At 45.6% G+C, this 18,715-nt stretch overlaps 1 protein-coding gene across 4 annotated transcripts in view; it reads left to right on the plus strand.

Annotated features, from left to right (window-relative positions):
• Positions 1-17,682, plus strand: part of LOC126272310 (lachesin) — an 853,630-nt gene extending 835,948 nt beyond the window's left edge. For all 4 annotated transcript variants that reach the window (XM_049975090.1, XM_049975087.1, XM_049975088.1 and 1 more), the window contains 2 exons: positions 8,286-8,410; positions 16,710-17,682. In XM_049975090.1, the coding sequence (XP_049831047.1) occupies positions 8,286-8,407 (122 nt within the window). In that variant the 3' untranslated portion in view covers positions 8,408-8,410; positions 16,710-17,682. The remainder of the gene's footprint in view (positions 1-8,285; positions 8,411-16,709) is intronic.
• Positions 17,683-18,715: the final 1,033 nt, after the last annotated feature.

Here is an 18,715-nt window from a genome sequence, read left to right on the forward strand (position 1 = left end):
AAATACTTAGAAATAATTCATACATATTGTTCAAGTAATGCTTTAGCCAGAAGCACAGATATATATTTTGTACATTTTGATATATTTATGTTGTATACATATTACCGTATTTATTACTGGCGAATAATATTGTTATTATGTATACAACGAATGCATAACAGTGTGTATTATGAAGTGCGAACAACAAATGTAGATTCCGTTTTTTAATGTTACAGTGAACGGAGGACCTCGCTTTGACGACTGAAAGCAGATTCTAGATTATTCACCACTTCCCGAGAGTACCGTGGTGGCATGTGTTCATTAGACTGAAAGCAGTTTGTAGGTTATTCAAAACTTTCCGACAATACTGCAGTGGCATGTGGTCATTAGGTCGATATCCTTTTCGTTAAAGCAGCATTAACAGACGAAACCGCTACTCCTCTCTGGGATAGAAGTTTAATTTGTTGTAACGTGACTGCGCGTTCTCCATTTCGGTACTTCTACCAAGGAATAAATTCTGGTAGCAACAACAATTAAAACTCAGCCTTCCAGATGGCTGTATAACTCTCTAACCGCAAAGCCAGAAATAAAAGCAATTATTCCAGGAGCCTTGACGGGAGGTGAGCAACCGCGAAAAATTATAACTGTGCCAATGCGTCTAATGGTTATTGATACGTATTTCGTATTAATCAAAATATCCACGGGTGTACTGCCGGTCTATAGTGTCCAAGGGGCACAATATTTCGGCGATCAAACATGTCGCCATCATCAGGTGAACTGACGGACTGAGCTCCTGTGAACGCGCCCGCACGGAGATCCGTACGCTATGGCTGCTCAGGAGGAACTGGGTTCGGTCGCGGCGGCGGCCGATTTAAATACCCTCCGCCCGCGGCGCGCTCCCTCCGCCGTCCGCGCCACGGTAGCGCGGTGGAACAGATTGCGACGGCGTCTGAGATGACGTCGGTGTGATGGCTCTGTCCGCCGTGGCCGTCACAACTATGAGTTTGCTCGATTTACTCTTGATTAACCCAATCGCTGGTTCCCAAGCCTTGCTAAGATTATAGCCACAGTCACGGTTTATGAGGTCGTCATTGGTGCGAATTTCGATGGCCTCTCTAACAACGCTGTCGCAGTATCTCGACGTCTGTACCAGAATCCTCGTGCGGTCATACTCCATAGCGTGATTTTCTGACAAACAATGTTCAGCGACCTCCGACTTGCTCGGATACATCAGTCGAGTGTGCCTCTGGTGTCCACGGCATCGATCCTCGACGGTACGCATCGTCTGACCAATATACGACTTGCCACATTGACACGGAATCTGGTACACTCCGGCCTTCCTCAAACCGAGGTCATCTTTGGCGCTCCCCAACAGTGCACGAGTTTTATTCGGAGGACAAAACACAGTTCCGACCCGGTGTTTCTTCAGAATGCGGGCGATTTTCCCCGAGAGTGTGCCTGTGTATGGAATAAATGCAGTGCCTACCTCCTCCCTCGTGACTTCATCCATCTCAACAGGTTGTGATGCAGTGGTTGGGCGGAGAGCACGTTGGATCTGCCACTCTGAGTACCCATTTTTTCGAAATACAGTTCTCAGATGTTCCAGTTCCTGGGGTAGACACTCTGTGTCAGAGATAGTGCGCGCCCTATGTACTAGAGTTTTAAGTACCCCACTCCTCTGTGGAGGATGGTGGCAGCTGTCTGCGTGCAAATACAGATCAGTGTGTGTTGTCTTTCGATACACCCCATGACCTAAGGTGCCGTCAGCCCTTCTCCTGACCAAGACGTCAAGGAAAGGTAATTTACCCTCCGTTTCAGTCTCCATAGTGAATTTGATGTTGGTGTGTATCTCAGACGCCGTCGCAATCTGTTCCACCGCGCTACCGTGGCGCGGACGGCGGAGGGAGCGCGCCGCGGGCGGAGGGTATTTAAATCGGCCGCAGCCGCGACCGAACCCCAACTACCCCCCCGTCACTGTCCTTGGCACACCTGCCCCATGGGCAAAGACTGCCAAATATCTGGGGGTCACCCTGGACAGGGCAGTCACCTGGCGTCCCCGCATTGAAGACATCCGGCGCAAGGCCTTGGGGCGCCTGGGTCAGCTCTATCCCTTCATAAATCCATCTTCCTCTCTTCCCCAGCATCTCGGCATCCTCCTCTACACATCCCTGATCCGTCCCATCCTTGAATATGCTTCAGTTGTGTGGGGCAACGCCGCTCCCACGCATCTCCACCGTCTCCAGACGGTGCAGAACCGTGCTCTCCGGCTTGCCCTCCGACTCCCATACCGTTTCCCCACCCGCGAACTTCATTTGCTTGCTGGTGTCCCCCTCCTTCACGATCGCGTCTGCTCCTCCGCCATTTCCTTTTATCACCACTCCCGCCAATCAGCTAATCCTCTCATCCTTTCCCTTGGCACCCGCCTCCATCACCTGGCCACCACCCGATGGCCTGACCTCCTTGCCCACTGATACCTGGCCCCCCCTTCTCCCTTCCCTTCCTGCTCCACACCTTTCCATCTTTTCTTTTTCCACCTGTCGACGCCAGCTGCTCAACGCCTCCTCTATGTTCTCTCGTCCTTTTCCCTCCTTGCTCTAGTAATCCAAACACTCCCTATGCTTTCTTCTCCTGGGACCTCTCCCATCTCACTTATTGGTTCCCCAAACCATCATTCTACGAGTGTCTGCCTCACCGTCCGTGTCGGCATACGAATCGGTGGTCATCGTTTTTCTGATCTTCTTCTCTCATTCTCCCTTCCACTTCTTCTCTTCAATCTCGTTATAGTCTGGCTTGTCAATTGAGCCTTTCGTCTTCCTGCTTCTCTTACTGTCCCTTCTACTATATATATATATATATATATATATATATATATATATATATATATATATATATATATAAAACGTCACCAGGCCAGTTACTTGAGGCCTTTCGTTTTCCTCCTCTTCTACTGTCTCTCTCTCACTCTTCTGTCTTCTTTATTATAAAAAAAAAAATATGCACAACGCCAAGCCTTTCACTACCGCCAAGACTCCACTCGCCACACCGCCATGAGGAAGGCGAAGCGCATCAGCGCTAGAACTTCCTACTCAAGCCGAGGGTCCACCCTCACCTGTGCAGCGACAGCGACAGCGACAGCGCGACCGAACCCAGTTCCCCCTGAGCAGTCATAGCGTACGGATCTCCGTGCCGGCGCGTTCACAGGAGCTCAGTCCGTCAGTCCACCTGATGATGGCGACATGTTTGATCGCCGAAATATTGTGCCCGTTGGACACTATAGACCGACAGTACACCCGTGGATATTTTGATTATCAAATACGCCGGGAGAAACTCAAGAATCACGTATTTCGTATTGTTCTGTATACGAACCTTTCCAGTTACCTCTCTTTCAATTGTTCCGTCGAAGCTCCATGTCTTCTTTGGTCGCATTCGAGATGTTGCTTTCGCGTCTCCTGGTCAGTAATGGTGTCAAAGAAAGTACCTCTCAAGTGTTTATTGCGATAGGAAACTGAAAGAACAAGCAGGTTAAGATTTCCACGCACTGTCGACGTCGAGAGTATCAGGACTAGTGTTCAGGAGGAAATCGGTTGCGTCCTTTAGGAGGTCAGCCATCCCAGTATCCATATTAATCGACTTAGGCTGCGGACACAAAGGCTCCGGCAACGATCGCGAGACGCCACCGCCAGAGGTCACGCGGAAACATCGACTGGCAGCTTGGTCACGCTGCGTCCGACCTCATTCGTGAGCTTGTGACGGGGTGCATGCTACAACGCTTCTGTTCTTAGAGACGAGCCATTCATCCCGGCCTTTGCTATTTTGCATGTATTACTGCATCTGCCTCGAAAAGAACGTGACGAAAACCATACATCATTTCCTCAGTTACTGGAACAACCAGACCAGTCTTGCGAATACATGAGAATGAAGAAAGAAGCCTTATATTACAAACTCGAAATGATACTTGGTGACACAAAGAAAAAACCCAGCTTGGAAAAGTGCTTTTCGCTACCTTAGAATAACATACTTTAATTAATCCTTCTTAATTTCTTGAAGAATATCGGTGGCTTGCGAACGAGCCCAATTTAAAACTTCTATCCTGCTCGTTATACTATCTCACCATTCGCAGTGTGAGATCGTCTACTGAGTGGCGCTCTAATACAACATAAAACGACATAAATTTTTTGAACAAGGTTCAAGGTGATTTTAACGGAAGTGGAGCTACCGATAGAGGTCCAGTGTGGGCTGTTGTTACTATATGGCAGTGAAACCTGGCAGATACGCTAAATCGTTAATAGGCATCCAATTTACAATGGAGAAAATAGTTCTATCTTTGGCCACCAGTAGCAATTCTGGCACTGTACAGTATCTCGTCAGCGTCTCCAGTGCACGTATTGAACAAACTGTGTAAGAGGCGGTTAATAACAATATCAACATAGTGCCTTTCGCACTTTTTTGACCTTTTCTGCCCAGACGCATATGGAAATATTTCGGTAGGTCTTTCTTGCATTCAAAGCGCCAGACTTCAACCTGGTGGCCAAAATTGTACCTATTGTGTCCAGCGTAAATCTGTTACGCATTAACGCATTAGAATATCTACCTAGATTCCCTCCCATACGATAATTGCAGCTCCCGTTTTGATCTATCTGAGCACCTTTGATTGTAACCATCTGGTTCCTTGTTCGAAAAACTGAATTTGTTCTACATCTCTTATTAACTTCAGTTCTAGCAAAGCACCACTCGGTACAGGACGTCACACTAGGCCTGGTGAAGTAGTATGATGAGCAGGGTACAGTTTTTAAACTGAATTCGCTCGCAAACCATCTGCATCCTTCTATTAATCCAATCAGTCCGTAGTAAGCAAAAAAAAATGTTCAAATGAGTGTGAATTCCTAAGGGACCAAACTGCTGAAGTCATCGGCTCCTAGACTTACACACTACTTACACTAATTTAAACTAACTTACGCTAAGAACAACAAACACACCTATGCCCGAGGTGGACTCGAACCTCTTGTGCTTCAGATATATTTCCTAGGTGATAAAGAAATAGTTTTCGACATCTGAAATGACAATAGAATGACAACATTTCATTATAAAAATAACGAATTACTTTTTACAAACTATTTCACAATGTAGCACTTCAAGTTCGCGATAAAGTAGCCATTTCAGACAATGTATTCCGAGATATACGCTGTTATATATTGACCGTCCTCAGGATCCCACAATTTCCGTTTCCCTGTACTAACACAGTAAGTTTATGAATTTCTCACAATCCAACTGTTTTGAATTCCGCCGACCGTTCGTCCAAAGTCTAATGTTCGGGTACTGAAATCTGTTGTACTGGGAGAGCATACGTACTGCAGTACTGATTTGATAAATAGACAGGCCGTCTGCGGCCGACGTCGCTTGTCGGAGTCAACTCCAACGTCGGTGCCAATAGTGATCACAGCCTTAGATTGAACACGGCAATTTTAATACAGGATGGTCTGTCTGGGATTTGAAATTCTTTTCTCCGGATTGCGAGTCCACTTTATCAGACAAACCAGCATTTCATAAACGTTATTAAGAAATTTTTGTATTTAAATTTGTTGCTTCTGAACGTCAGGCCGTATTTTATTTAGCTTTATTTGTTGTGTATTTTACCACATTTACACTACTGGCCATTAAAATTGCTACACCACGAAGCTAACGTGCTACAGACGCGAAATTTAACCGACAGGAAGAAGGTGCTGTGATATGCAAACGATCAGCTTTTCAGAACATTCACACAAGGTTGGCGCCGGTGGCGACACCTACAACGTGTTGACATGAGGAAAGTTTCCAACCGATTTCTCATACACAAACACCCGTACCAGCTGCGCAGAGAAATTGCGTTGCAGTGTCACATATTTAGGCACTGGCCAGCAAAGTTCACAAATGTGTATTTTTCGTCGGTAGCTATATGAACATCAGTTGGCGACCAATTTGCATAACTCCTTCGCGATGTGTGTATTTCGCACCTAGAATAGAGAAAAAGTTATGTTCTTCTTAGGCATATCTACGAGCCTGTCCAGCACCACAAAAAAAGTATTGGTCCAGAGTCAGTTTCAGGAAAGATAGAAGCTGTACCGGATACTGACCGTTAGCAAGTGTACCCGAAGCCGATTCATGATAAATTTAAATTCTGTTTCGTTGTTCATATACTGACCGTACGACTTATTTTAAAAGGTAGATTAAGAAAAGGCAGACCTGCGTTTCTAGCATTTGTAGAGTTAGAGAAAGCTTTTGACAGTGTTGATATTCTCTTTCAAATTCTGAAGGCGGCAGGAGTAAAATACAGGGAGCGAAAGGCTATTTACAATTCGTACAGAAACCAGATGGCAGTTATAAGAGTCGAGGGACATGAAAGGGTAGCAGTGGTTGGGAACGGAGTTAGAAAGGGTTGTAGCCTCTCCCCTATGTTGTTCAATCCGTATAGTGAGCAAGCACTTAAAAGAAAAATTCGGGGTAGGTATTAAAGTCCATGCAGAAGAAATAAAAACTGTAAGGTTCGCCGATGACATTGTAATTGTGTCAGAGACAGCAAAGGATTTGGAAGAGCAGTTGAACGGAATGGACAGTGTCTTAAAAGGAGGATACAAGATGATCATCAACAAATGCAAAACGAGGATAATGGAATGTAGTCAAATTAAATCGGGTGATACTGAGGGAATTAGATTAGGAAATGAGACACTTAAAGTAGTAAAGGAGTTTTGCTATTTGGGGAGCAAAATAACTGATGATGGTCGAAGTAGAGAGGATATAAAATGTAGACTGGCAATGGCAAGGGAAGCGTTTCTGAAGAAGAGAAATTTGTTAACATCGAGTATAGATTTAAGTGTCAGGAAGTCATTCCTGAAAGTATTTGTATGGAGTGTAGCCATGTATGGAAGTGAAACATGGACGATTACTAGTTTGGACAAGAAGAGAATAGAAGCTTTTGAAATGTGGTGCTACAGAAGAATGCTGAAGATTAGATGGGTAGATCACATAACTAATGAGGAGGTACTGAATATGATTGGAGAGAAGGGGAGTCTGTGACAGAACTTGACTAGAAGAAGGGATCGGTTAGTAGGGCATGTTCTGAGGCATCAAGGGATCACAAATTTAGTATTGGAGGGCAGCGTGGAAGCTAAAAATCGTAGAGGGAGACCAAGAGATGAATACACTAAGCAGATTCAGAAAGATGTAGGCTGCAGTACGTTCTGGGAGATGAAGAAGCATGCACAGGATAGCGTTGAGAGCTGCATCAAACCAGTCTCAGGACTGAAGATTACAACAACATCTAGACTTCTTTTAAATAAACGTTAATGATATAAGAACGTAGAAGAATTTTTAAGAATCCAGAAGAATTTTAATCACTATCAAAATGTTAATGATATTTATGGAATCCAAATGCTCCACTTGGACATGGTCGACACCCAGTTAAAATATAAATTTTAATGTCCTGTGTCACCCTCCTAGTCTCAGTGTTGCAGTTAGTTCTAACGCCCCCTCCCCCCCCCCCCCCCCCCGGATTATTTATTGCAGTCCAATACCTTTCTTGTCTTATGCGGCACTTTCTAGTACCACTGCAGTTATTCACTGACGTCTAAATAGATTTAACAAACTGTCCATTCATCTAGAGAGTGCTTTTCCTCAGTTTCTATTATTGACGGGTCTGTGCGGAACCTCCCAATTTCGTATCCTGTTAAGCCGTTTCATTTTCAGCGTTCTTCCACAAAGCCAAATGGTTCCATTCTATTATCTTTTTTTTCCCGCAAAAAGCGACTCACTCGCATACAATTCTGTACTCTATGCGTACAGTATCAGAAATTTCTTCCTCACATTGAGGCCTATGTTTGGACGTCTTGCGAGGAATAAACCAGTTCTTAATATTTTGACATTGTTGTAGTTAACATCACTGCACAACAAACAAATGGCTGTAAATAAATTGCTTGTCTTTCTATTCACAATCAAATGAATAAATACGAATATGATGGTTTTTTCACTATTATGGTGGACAGATTTTTTAATTTCAGTCAGGAAAGGAAGTTGTTGTTAAGTTTGTGGTGATACATTACAGTGGCCCGGCCGGGATGGCCGAGCGGTTCTAGGTGCTACAGTCTGGAACCGCGCGACCGCTACGGTCGCAAGTTCGAATCCTGCCTCGGGCATGGATGTGGGTGATGTCCTTAGGTTAGTTTGGTGTAAGTAGTTCTAAGTTCTAGGGGACTGATGACCTCAGAAGTTAAGTGCTATAGTGCTCAGAGCCATTTAAACAATTACAGTGATGTAAACACCTGTGTCTGTTGCAGAACCTGAAGTCCAGGACCTGGGACTCATCGCGAACGCCAACAGCGAAGCGGCTCCTCTGTGGCACCGGCTGGGTGCAGCAGTCGTCCTAATGGGTGCCGCGTGCTCTCTGATCCTTGTATAGCAGGTGAGAGCGAGTTCTCCAATTACTCTCCATTATAAGCTACTCCCTCTCACCCCATCCCTCTACTTTTCCCTCTTCCAGATTCATAAACCTATTTCCGCCAGATTCGAGGAATCCTTTGTATCTGCCAGTATATAATGTACTGGGCGATCAAAAAGTCAGTATAATTTGAAAACTGAATAAATCACGGAATAATGTAGATAGAGACGTACAAATTTACACACATGCTTGGAATGACATGGGGTTTTATTAGAACCAAAAAAATACAAAAGTTCAAAGAATGTGCGACAGATGCCTTCATCTGACCAGAATAGCAATAATTAGCATAACAAAGTAATCCAAAGCAAAGATGATGTTCTTTACAGGAAATGTTCAATATGTCCACCATCATTTATCAACAATAGCTGTGGTCGAGGAATAATGTGAACAGCACTGTAAAGCATGTCCGGAGTTATGGTGAGGCATAGGTGTCGGATGTTGTCTTCCAGCATCCCTAGAGATGTCGGTCGATCACGATACACTTCACGTAACCCCGAAGACAAAAATCGCACGGACTGAGGTGTGCGGACCTGGGAGGCCAAGCATGACGAAAATGGCGGCTGAGCACACGATCAGCACCAAACGACGCGCGCAAGAGATCTTTCACGCGTCTAGCAATGTGGGGTGGAGCGCCATCCTGCATAAACATCGTACGTTCCAGCAGGCTGGGGATGATGCGATTCTGTAACATATCGGCGTACCTCTCACCCGTCACGGTACCAATTACAAAACCAGAATCACTTTCCTCGAAGAAAAAAGGCCCGATAACGGTAATGTGGTTAATCCAACCCTTACCGTGACTTTCTCGTCGTGAAATGGAGTTTCCATGACAGTTTAAGATTTTTGGTAGCCCAAATTCTGCAGTTGAAAGACCCTCGGAGCGTGAAATGAACTTCGTCGGTCGACAACACGTTACTCAACCAAACGACATTTTTTGAAACGCCCACATACCAAATGCCCTTCGCTTCACTAAATCGCCAGGTAACAGTTCATGATAAGGATGGATTTTGTACGGATAGCATCGGAGGGTACGCGTAAGTGCCAACCAAAGAATAGTGTATGGAATGCCGGTGTGATATGCAACTGCACGAGCGCTGACTTCCCCGTGCTTAGACGAACCCGCTACAGTCTCCATTTCTTCCTAAACTGTCTCAGCAGCATTACACCTTGTGCTCGATCGGCCACTAGGGGTCTATCGTCTAAACAACCCGTGGCTTCGAACTTCGAAATCATTCTCGCCACAGCTGCACTTGTCAACGGACCTTTACCCGTTCGAATGCGCTTCCTGTGGCGATAGGATCGTAACGCTGAACTGGCACATTCCCCATTCTGATAATACAGCTTCACTAACAGCGCCTTTTCTGGTAATGTCAACATGCTGCGACTGCTGGCGCATCTGATTCTCTCTCTCATTTCAGCTCCTTTTATACACGATTGTCATGCTCAGTCACTGACGTTTTGCTGTCCAGCGCCATCTGTCGGACACTTTCTGAACTTTTTTTTGTTCTAATAAACCCCATGTCATTCCAAGCCCAAGAATGTCTGTCAAGTTTTACGTCTCTATCTACATTATTCCGTGGTTTAAGTTTTGACATTTATACTGACTTTTTGATCACCCGGTATATACCACTTATTTCGTCATCATAGCTTCGTATATTTATCCGGTTACTGCTTTATATTGTCCCTTTATAATACCACGAGCGGATAAAGACAAAGACTATTGTTTACCACTACATACCGACTGTACCCGATTATGTGAGACACAGTACTGAATAGGCTGTAACCTTTTTCTTCTCAAACGCTCTCTGAATGTGCCTCGATCGTTATGTGCTAAACAAAGAAGCTTGTAATCTAAATTTACAACTGACGGACATCATATTGAATGTACCTGGTGAAAGAAACACACACACTCGCAGTTTCTGTGGACGGAGATACCACACATTTTATAGTTCTTGTGTGGCGTACGATAATCATGTTGTAAAACTTCCAGTAGAGCCGTACAAAGACGACATTGTAATTCAAAATACGATCACTGTTCATTTTATACTAAAGAGACTAAACATGCTGTGCCTTAAATCCCCTTTCATTCTTGGCTGCAATAATACACTCCTGGAAATGGAAAAAAGAACACATTGACACCGGTGTGTCAGACCCACCATACTTGCTCCGGACACTGCGAGAGGGCTGTACAAGCAATGATCACACGCACGGCACAGCGGACACACCAGGAACCGCGGTGTTGGCCATCGCCTGGCGCTAGCTGCGCAGCATTTGCTCACCGCCGCTGTCAGTGTCAGCCAGTTTGCCGTGGCATACGGAGCTTCATCGCAGTCTTTAACACTGGTAGCATGCCGCGACAGCGTGGACGTGAACCGTATGTGCAGTTGACGGACTTTGAGCGAGGGCGTATAGTAGGCATGCGGGAGGCCGGGTGGACGTACAGCCGAATTGCTCAACACGTGGGGCGTGAGGTCTCCACAGTACATCGATGTTGTCGCCAGTGGTCGGCGGAAGGTGCACGTGCCCGTCGACCTCGGACCAGACCGCAGCGACGCACGGATGCACGCCAAGACCGTAGGATCCTACGCAGTGCCGTAGGGGACCGCACCGCCACTTCCCAGCAAATTAGGGACACTGTTGCTCCTGGAGTATCGGCGAGGACCATTCGCAACCATCTCCATGAAGCTGGGCTACGGTCCCGCACACCGTTAGGCCGTCTTCCGCTCACGCCCCAACATCGTGCAGCCCGCCTCCAGTGGTGTCGCGACAGGCGTGAATGGAGGGACGAATGGAGACGTGTCGTCTTCAGCGATGAGAGTCGCTTCTGCCTTGGTGCCAATGATGGTCGAATGCGTGTTTGGCGCCGTGCAGGTGAGCGCCACAATCAGGACTGCATACGACCGAGGCACACAGGGCCAACACCCGGCATCATGGTGTGGGGAGCGATCTCCTACACTGGCCGTACACCTCTGGTGATCGTCGAGGGGACACTGAATAGTGCACGGTACATCCAAACCGTCATCGAACCCATCGTTCGACCATTCCTAGACCGGCAAGGGAACTTGCTGTTCCAACAGGACAATGCACGTCCGCATGTATCCCGTGCCACCCAACGTGCTTTAGAAGGTGTAAGTCAACTACCCTAGCCAGCAAGATCTCCGGATCTGTCTCCCATTGAGCATGTTTGGGACTGGATGAAGCGTCGTCTCGCCGGAAGAACGACCGCCATCATGCCTCCTAGTTGGCTCGAATTCGTCTAACTTTTAGTTCCTGTATTTTTTCGCGAGGTATACATTTGAGGTAGCGTTATATTTATTGATTCTTCTAGGAACGTACGATCACCGAACTCTTTAACAGTAAACCACACCGCAAGGCAGGACGCCTCTGTTACAGCGTCTGCCATTGAAGTTGATTGGTCACCTTTGTGACGCTTTCGTGCTTACCATCGGAATGTGTAACGAAATATGCTGCTATTCTTCCGAGCATCTTGTTTCCTCCATCTATCCCCTACTGACGATCTATATTGAAGTATTGGTCGTACGAGAGTTCTGCGAGCGACCTGCTTTTTTAGTGGACTATATTACCTGAGGTTTCTCAAGTTAATCTCAGTCCGGCATCTACCTTTCCTGCTATTAGTGTTATGTGGCCATTCAACTTGTTTATGTTGAGGATCTATTGCCACACTCTGCAGCAAGCTTCCATCCTCCGCATTTCCTCCTGCGTAGCATCATCTGTGAAAAGCCTCATGGCACTTCCGATGTTGTCTACAGTATCAAAAGTGATTCAAATGGTTCTGAGCACTATGGGACTTAACATCTGAGGTCGTCAGTCCCCTAGAACTTAGAACTACTTAAACCTAACTAATCTAAGGACAGCACACACATCCATGCCGGAGGCAGGATTCGGACCTGCGACCGCAGTGGTCGCTCGGTTCCATATTGTAGCGCCTGGAACCGCTAGACCACCGCGGCCGGCGTCTACAGTACCGTTTACATACATACCAAATGTCACGGTCCTATAACACTTTCTTGGGGCACGCCCAAAGTTACTCTTACTTCTGAGGACTTGTTTGGGTGGCTACATGACTGCGAGTGACCTTCTTCATTATAAGTTCATATCGGACCTATGTGCTTTAAATTACAATATCGTATTAGTTGTTGCACTGATGGTTTCGCGTTTTCCTTTAAAACAGTATACTGATATAGTCAACATTATTCGGTGCTGTATTTGTAGCAGATACATTTGAATCTGTCAAAATGTAGCAAACGTTTGTCTTTCAGTAGATACCATGTAAACAGGACGTACGATCTACTGTGTCATCCCGTGTTCAAGCTATTTCCTAAGGGGCTATAGTTTCTCAATCCTATCAGTTCACACTTATTCTCTGTACCGACAATATCGGTGTATTCTTTTGTAATGCGCCTGGACATGAATAAGATAATTGGGGTTGAGACAAACAGTTCAGTTACATATGTGCAACTATGACTGGTATCAGTCATTATGCGCTCAAGGAACATACTACAGTTCTACGAGAACATTTGCAAAGAAATCTATACCTTCTATTCATCTTCCCAAACACCAGTCGGTTCCGTTTAACGTAGTTCATTAATATTACCCTTAAAAACGTACACAATGTGACACACTCCACGTGTTCAATATTTGTGAAATCTAAATAAGCCTTTTACGAAGGTTGTCATTAATATTCGTTCAAGTCCATATTTCCAGTGGTGTTTTCCGCATGTAAATGTAACAACGAAATAAAATTTCAATGAATGTACGCAAACAGCCGACAAACTTTGCCGTTTAAGAGATCCTCGTTTCCAGTAGCAGTGCCACATCAATGTGCCCTTTGTCAGAACCGCTTATATCACTGTATTCAGCACTTCTGGCCCTAATCTTCGCTACAATGGATGCACATTCGTTACTCTTGCTCGTAACACCATGAGGAGGCTTTGAACCTCGCTATGGGCAGTGGAGGTAATGTTCATCAGTGTACGTCAAGTACGAGTAGCAGGCTATGACGCAAGGACGACGTCGTGTGGAGCTTTGGTTGTGGCTGTGATTTGTGCACGGATAGCCGAAGCGCTTAAGCCCAGGGCGGGAAGACGGATTCGAGGCCCGGTCTGGCAACATTCTAATATGCAGATGAACGTGCTTCACATTCGTAGCTACGAATAGATTTCCCCTATCTTCTAAAGAGACGGTGAATGTGGTCTCATTATTAAATACAGCATCATTGCACCATTCTAACCCTTTGTTAACGTGGTTCTTGCCTAACGGAGCCTTTTCTATCCGTTCACGTATATTTTCTCCTTGCCGTTCTCCTTCTATAATGAACCTCAGCACCGGTGATTGAATTATTAGTTATCGCAATCTTGCAGCAAGTGAACTGCAGTTTTAGGTGCACTCTGTCGAGGATTACGCTTAATCTTTTATATGGCTTAACCGCCATTCCCTTTCATTTAACTTCCTACGCAATTCTTTTTGAAGGATAGATTTTGTATGATTGTCCTCCTAATATGCCCTTCTACACTTCCGGATCTGTTTGTCATACTACATTCTGATATGCTGTCCAGCGTTGTTGATGAATGATAGATAAAAGCTAAGAACTCCTTATAGTAAGCATGTTGTTCTCACTGGAGAGACGTCTACAGACCTTAAAGAAACCTCTGGTGTGCCACAGGGGAGTGTTATGGTACCATTGCTTTTCACAATATACACTCCTGGACATGGAAAAAAGAACACATTGACACCGGTGTGTCAGACCCACCATACTTGCTCCGGACACTGCGAGAGGCTGTACAAGCAATGATCACACGCACGGCACAACGGACACACCAGGAACCGCGGTGTTGGCCGTCGAATGGCGCTAGCTGCGCAGCATTTGTGCACCGCCGCCGTCAGTGTCAGCCAGTTTGCCGTGGCATACGGAGCTTCATCGCAATCTTGAACACTGGTAGCATGCCGCGACAGCGTGGACGTGAACCGTATGTGCAGTTGACGTACTTTGAGCGATGGCGTATAGTGGTCATGCGGGAGGCCGGGTGGACGTACCGCCGAATTGCTCAACACGTGGGGCGTGAGGTCTCCACAGTACATCGATGTTGTCGCCAGTGGTCGGCGGAAGGTGCACGTGCCCGTCGACCTGGGACCGGACCGCAGCGACGCACGGATGCACGCCAAGACCGTAGGATCCTACGCAGTGCCGTAGGGGACCGCACCGCCACTTCCCAGCAAATTAGGGATACTGTTGCTCCTGGAGTATCGGCGAGGACCATTCGCAACCGTCTCCATGAAGCTGGGCTACGGTCCCGCACACCGTTAGGCCGTCTTCCGCTCACGCCCCAACATCGTGCAGCCCGCCTCCAGTGGTGTCGCGACAGGCGTGAATGGAGGGACGAATGGAGACGTGTCGTCTTCAGCGATGAGAGTCGCTTCTGCCTTGGTGCCAATGATGGTCGTATGCATGTTTGGCGCCGTGCAGGTGAGCGCCACAATCAGGAGTGCATACGACCGAGGCACACAGGGCCAACACCCGGCATCATGGTGTGGGGAGCGATCTCCTACACTGGCCGTACACCTCTGGTGATCGTCGATGGGACACTGAATAGTGCACGGTACATCCAAACCGTCATCGAACCCATCGTTCTACCATTCCTAAACCGGCAAGGGAACTTGCTGTTCCAGCAGGACAATGCACGTCCGCATGTATCCCGTGCCACCCAACGTGCTCTAGAAGGTTAAGTCAACTACCCTGACCAGCAAGATCTCCGGATCTGTCCCCCATTGAGCATGTTTGGGACTGGATGAAGCGTCGTCTCACGCGGTCTGCACGTCCAGCACGAACGCTGGTCCAACTGAGGCGCCAGGTGGAAATGGCATGGCAAGCCGTTCCACAGGACTACATCCAGCATCTCTACGATCGTCTCCATGGGAGAATAGCAGCCTGCATTGCTGCGAAAGGTGGATATACACTGTACTAGTGCCGACATTGTGCATGCTCTGTTGCCTGTGTCTATGTGCCTGTGGTTCTGTCAGTGTGATCGTGTGATGTATCTGACCCCAGGAATGTGTCAGTAAAGTTTCCCCTTCCTGGGACAATGAATTCACGGTGTTCTTATTTCAATTTCCAGGAGTGTATGTAATTGACCTAGTAGATAGTGTCGGAAGTTCCATGCGGCTTTTCGCGGATGATGCTGTAGTATACAGAGAAGTTGCAGCATTAGAAAATTGCAGCGAAATACAGGAAGATCTGCAGCGGCCTGGCACTTGGTGCAGGAAGTGGCAACTGATCCTTGACATAGACAAATGTAATGTATTGCGAATATATAGAAATAAGGATCCTTTATTGTACGATTATATGATAGCGGAACAAAAACTGGTAGCAGTTACTTCTGTAAAATATCTCTGAGTATGCGTACGGAAAGATTTTAAGTGGAATGATCATGTAAAATTAATTGTTGGGAAGGCGGGTGCCATGTTGAGGAGGTGGCTTACAAAATACTGACCTGTAATTGAGTATTGCGCATCAGTGTGGGATCCCTAACTGATCGGGTTGACGGAGAAGATACAGAAGATCCAAAGAAGAGCGGCGCGTTTCGTCACAGGGTTATTTGGTAACCGTGATAGCGTTAAGGAGATGTTTATCAAACTCAAGTGGCAGACTCAGCAAGAGAGGCGCTCTGCATCGCTGTGTAGCTTGCTCGCCAAGTTTCGAGAGGGTGCGTTTCTGGATGAGGTATCGAATATGTTGCTTGCCCCTACTTATACCTCCCGAGGAGATCACGAATGTAAAATTAGAGAGATTCGAGCGCACACGGAGGGTTTCCGGCAGTCGTTCTTCCCGCGAACCATACGTGACTGGAACAGGAAAGGGAGGTAATGACAGTGGCACGTAAAGTGCCCTCCGCCACACACCGTTGGGTGGCTTGCGGAGTATAAATGTAGATTTAGATGTAGATGTAGAAAAGCATCTTGGTTTCAGAAAAAAAGTGCTGCGTTACTTATGGAACGCCCATCGTACCTTGATGTTGCTGTACCGTATGTAGGTTCTGTCAGATGATAACCGATGTGTCTAAAGGAATTTCGATATAGTAAAACAATATCTTTTAGCAGCTTTGTGCTGATATTATACAACAAAATGTTTTCCGTGCAATCTACAGCGCACGATTTTAATGTTAATAGCAGCTTCGAATATGGTCTTCAGATGTTTGTGCAAAGAAACGAAAGAAGTGAGTCCATTGGATTGGTTTCGTTGTTACAGGTAAACACGTAAGGTGGAAGATCCATAGTTACCACAGCGGGGCGACCGCGGCTGGCGCTGGTCAACCACGTGTTCTCTCCCACCGCCGCCGGCCGCCGCTGCCAGCATCCGTCTACTTGTGCATAACGGCGACACTTCGCAGTACCTAACCAGTGTGGTGTTTACTTTCTCGTCGAGTGCTGAATCGTATGGCTTAGGAAGACAATAACAGTGTCGTCTGAATCGTAAAAGTTGTGAACCTCCATTTGTCAGACTAACAGTGTACCCAAAATATTTCTGCAGAAAGTGGAAGAATTGTATCATCTGTAATCCAAGAACGACAAAAGTGTTTTAGCAAAAATAGCTTTTCTCCGTCTTTAATTTAGTAGGGTTTTTGCATGCTACGTCATACACTCCCTGGGCAAGAGACTACCAGCTGAAGACATTTGTGCCTTAGCATTTTCGTTCTTTGAGTTTTTCTGCCACATCACAGTCTACTTTTAGATCGCCATTTTATTTAAACGTATTGAACTCTGATGTGTGTGCAGTAGCACTGCCTGTTTTTCTGTGATGCAGGAGTTACTTTTGTTAAAACGTGCATTGTTCTTGAGATCGGGAAATTTCGCTAAGAGTTAAGTACTAAAATAGTCCACTTTTCATTCCCTGACTAATCAACATATTTTTCTTAAGAGTCCCTTTTTAAATCACTTCAATGAACCCATTTATGAGAAGTGCAAGAATGTTTTCATAAATAACATAATTCCATAAAATCAATATAGTGTGTGATCCAGATTTATTTATTTGAGATGTTGATGTTACTAGCATGAGAAGAAACAAATATTGTTTATCACAACACTGTTTCAAGATTGATAAATTTCAATATTCCATGCACATAAGCTGATTTACTATATCATTCGTAATTCTTTAATTAATTTTTGTAACGATGTATGTGATAAAATGTGTTTAATATGTAAAATAAATATTTTGAAAATTAGTGATTACATTTTCATTTTGAATCAGTTCATCAAAGAAGTTTCAGTGCTAGTTGTATCATAGTATTTTCATTTGGACTTCCAACAAAATACGTAACCACTAATGAGCTTGCTGATTTAAACCTATGAAGACTTAGCGTAACGTAAAGTTACCTTACTGTTTAGAAAAGGTAAGTGACTTATACTAGAGCTCCGGTACTCAATCTGGAGATACTCCTGTTGATGGAATAAACCTCCGTAGTATCTCATGGAACACGGACATGAATTGCTCGCGACTCGACCTACCATTGGCAATGTTAAGCTCAGTTGCTTCCTTAATGAAGTTCTACAGCAAGGTAAGTGACGGCAATAGGTTTCCACCTCTCACTTCATTTCATTACATACATACTGGTTATCTAGACAAACACAGCAATTGGACACAACTAAGGCGATGGGCGTATCCCTCAGCAAACTGCAGTCAGTGTTCCCAGGCAGTCAGTCATCCAGCTTTTAACCGGGACGGACATTACTTAACTTTGGTGATCGGCTGAAAACTAGTGTAGCGAACGTAGCAAAGCCGTTGCTGCTGCTAATATTTAGCGTTGAGTAATGAGTAAGCTAGTACTAGTTTATGTGAAAACGACACGATTGTTGCAGAGTTGGCCTTACTAGCGATAATAGAGAGACTGAAAGGCAGGTGTATCTTCACAACCTGTCATTAATTTAATATTTGTCGTGCAATGAAAGATACATCGCTGCTCCTACAACATATAGCGTTTGGATGTGTACATAGTAAGAAAGAGCAGCATGCTTGAGAGGAGCTTTGTACCCCCGAAACACGGACTTACATTCTCCACAGACGATAACCGGCGTCTACAGCGAATCAGAGATCACAAGACAACATGAAACGTAACTGCGGCACAGTATTTACATTCTCTTCAATTCAAACGATAAACAGACTGAAAACCATTCAACACTATCTACACCGTTACAGAGTTTTACCAACTTCCAACGCACATGACACAGTCGGCAGTTCATAATGAACATTTCCCTCTG

Source organism: Schistocerca gregaria, chromosome 5 (assembly GCF_023897955.1).
Source record: "Schistocerca gregaria isolate iqSchGreg1 chromosome 5, iqSchGreg1.2, whole genome shotgun sequence".
Classification (NCBI taxonomy): Eukaryota; Metazoa; Arthropoda; class Insecta; order Orthoptera; family Acrididae; genus Schistocerca; species Schistocerca gregaria.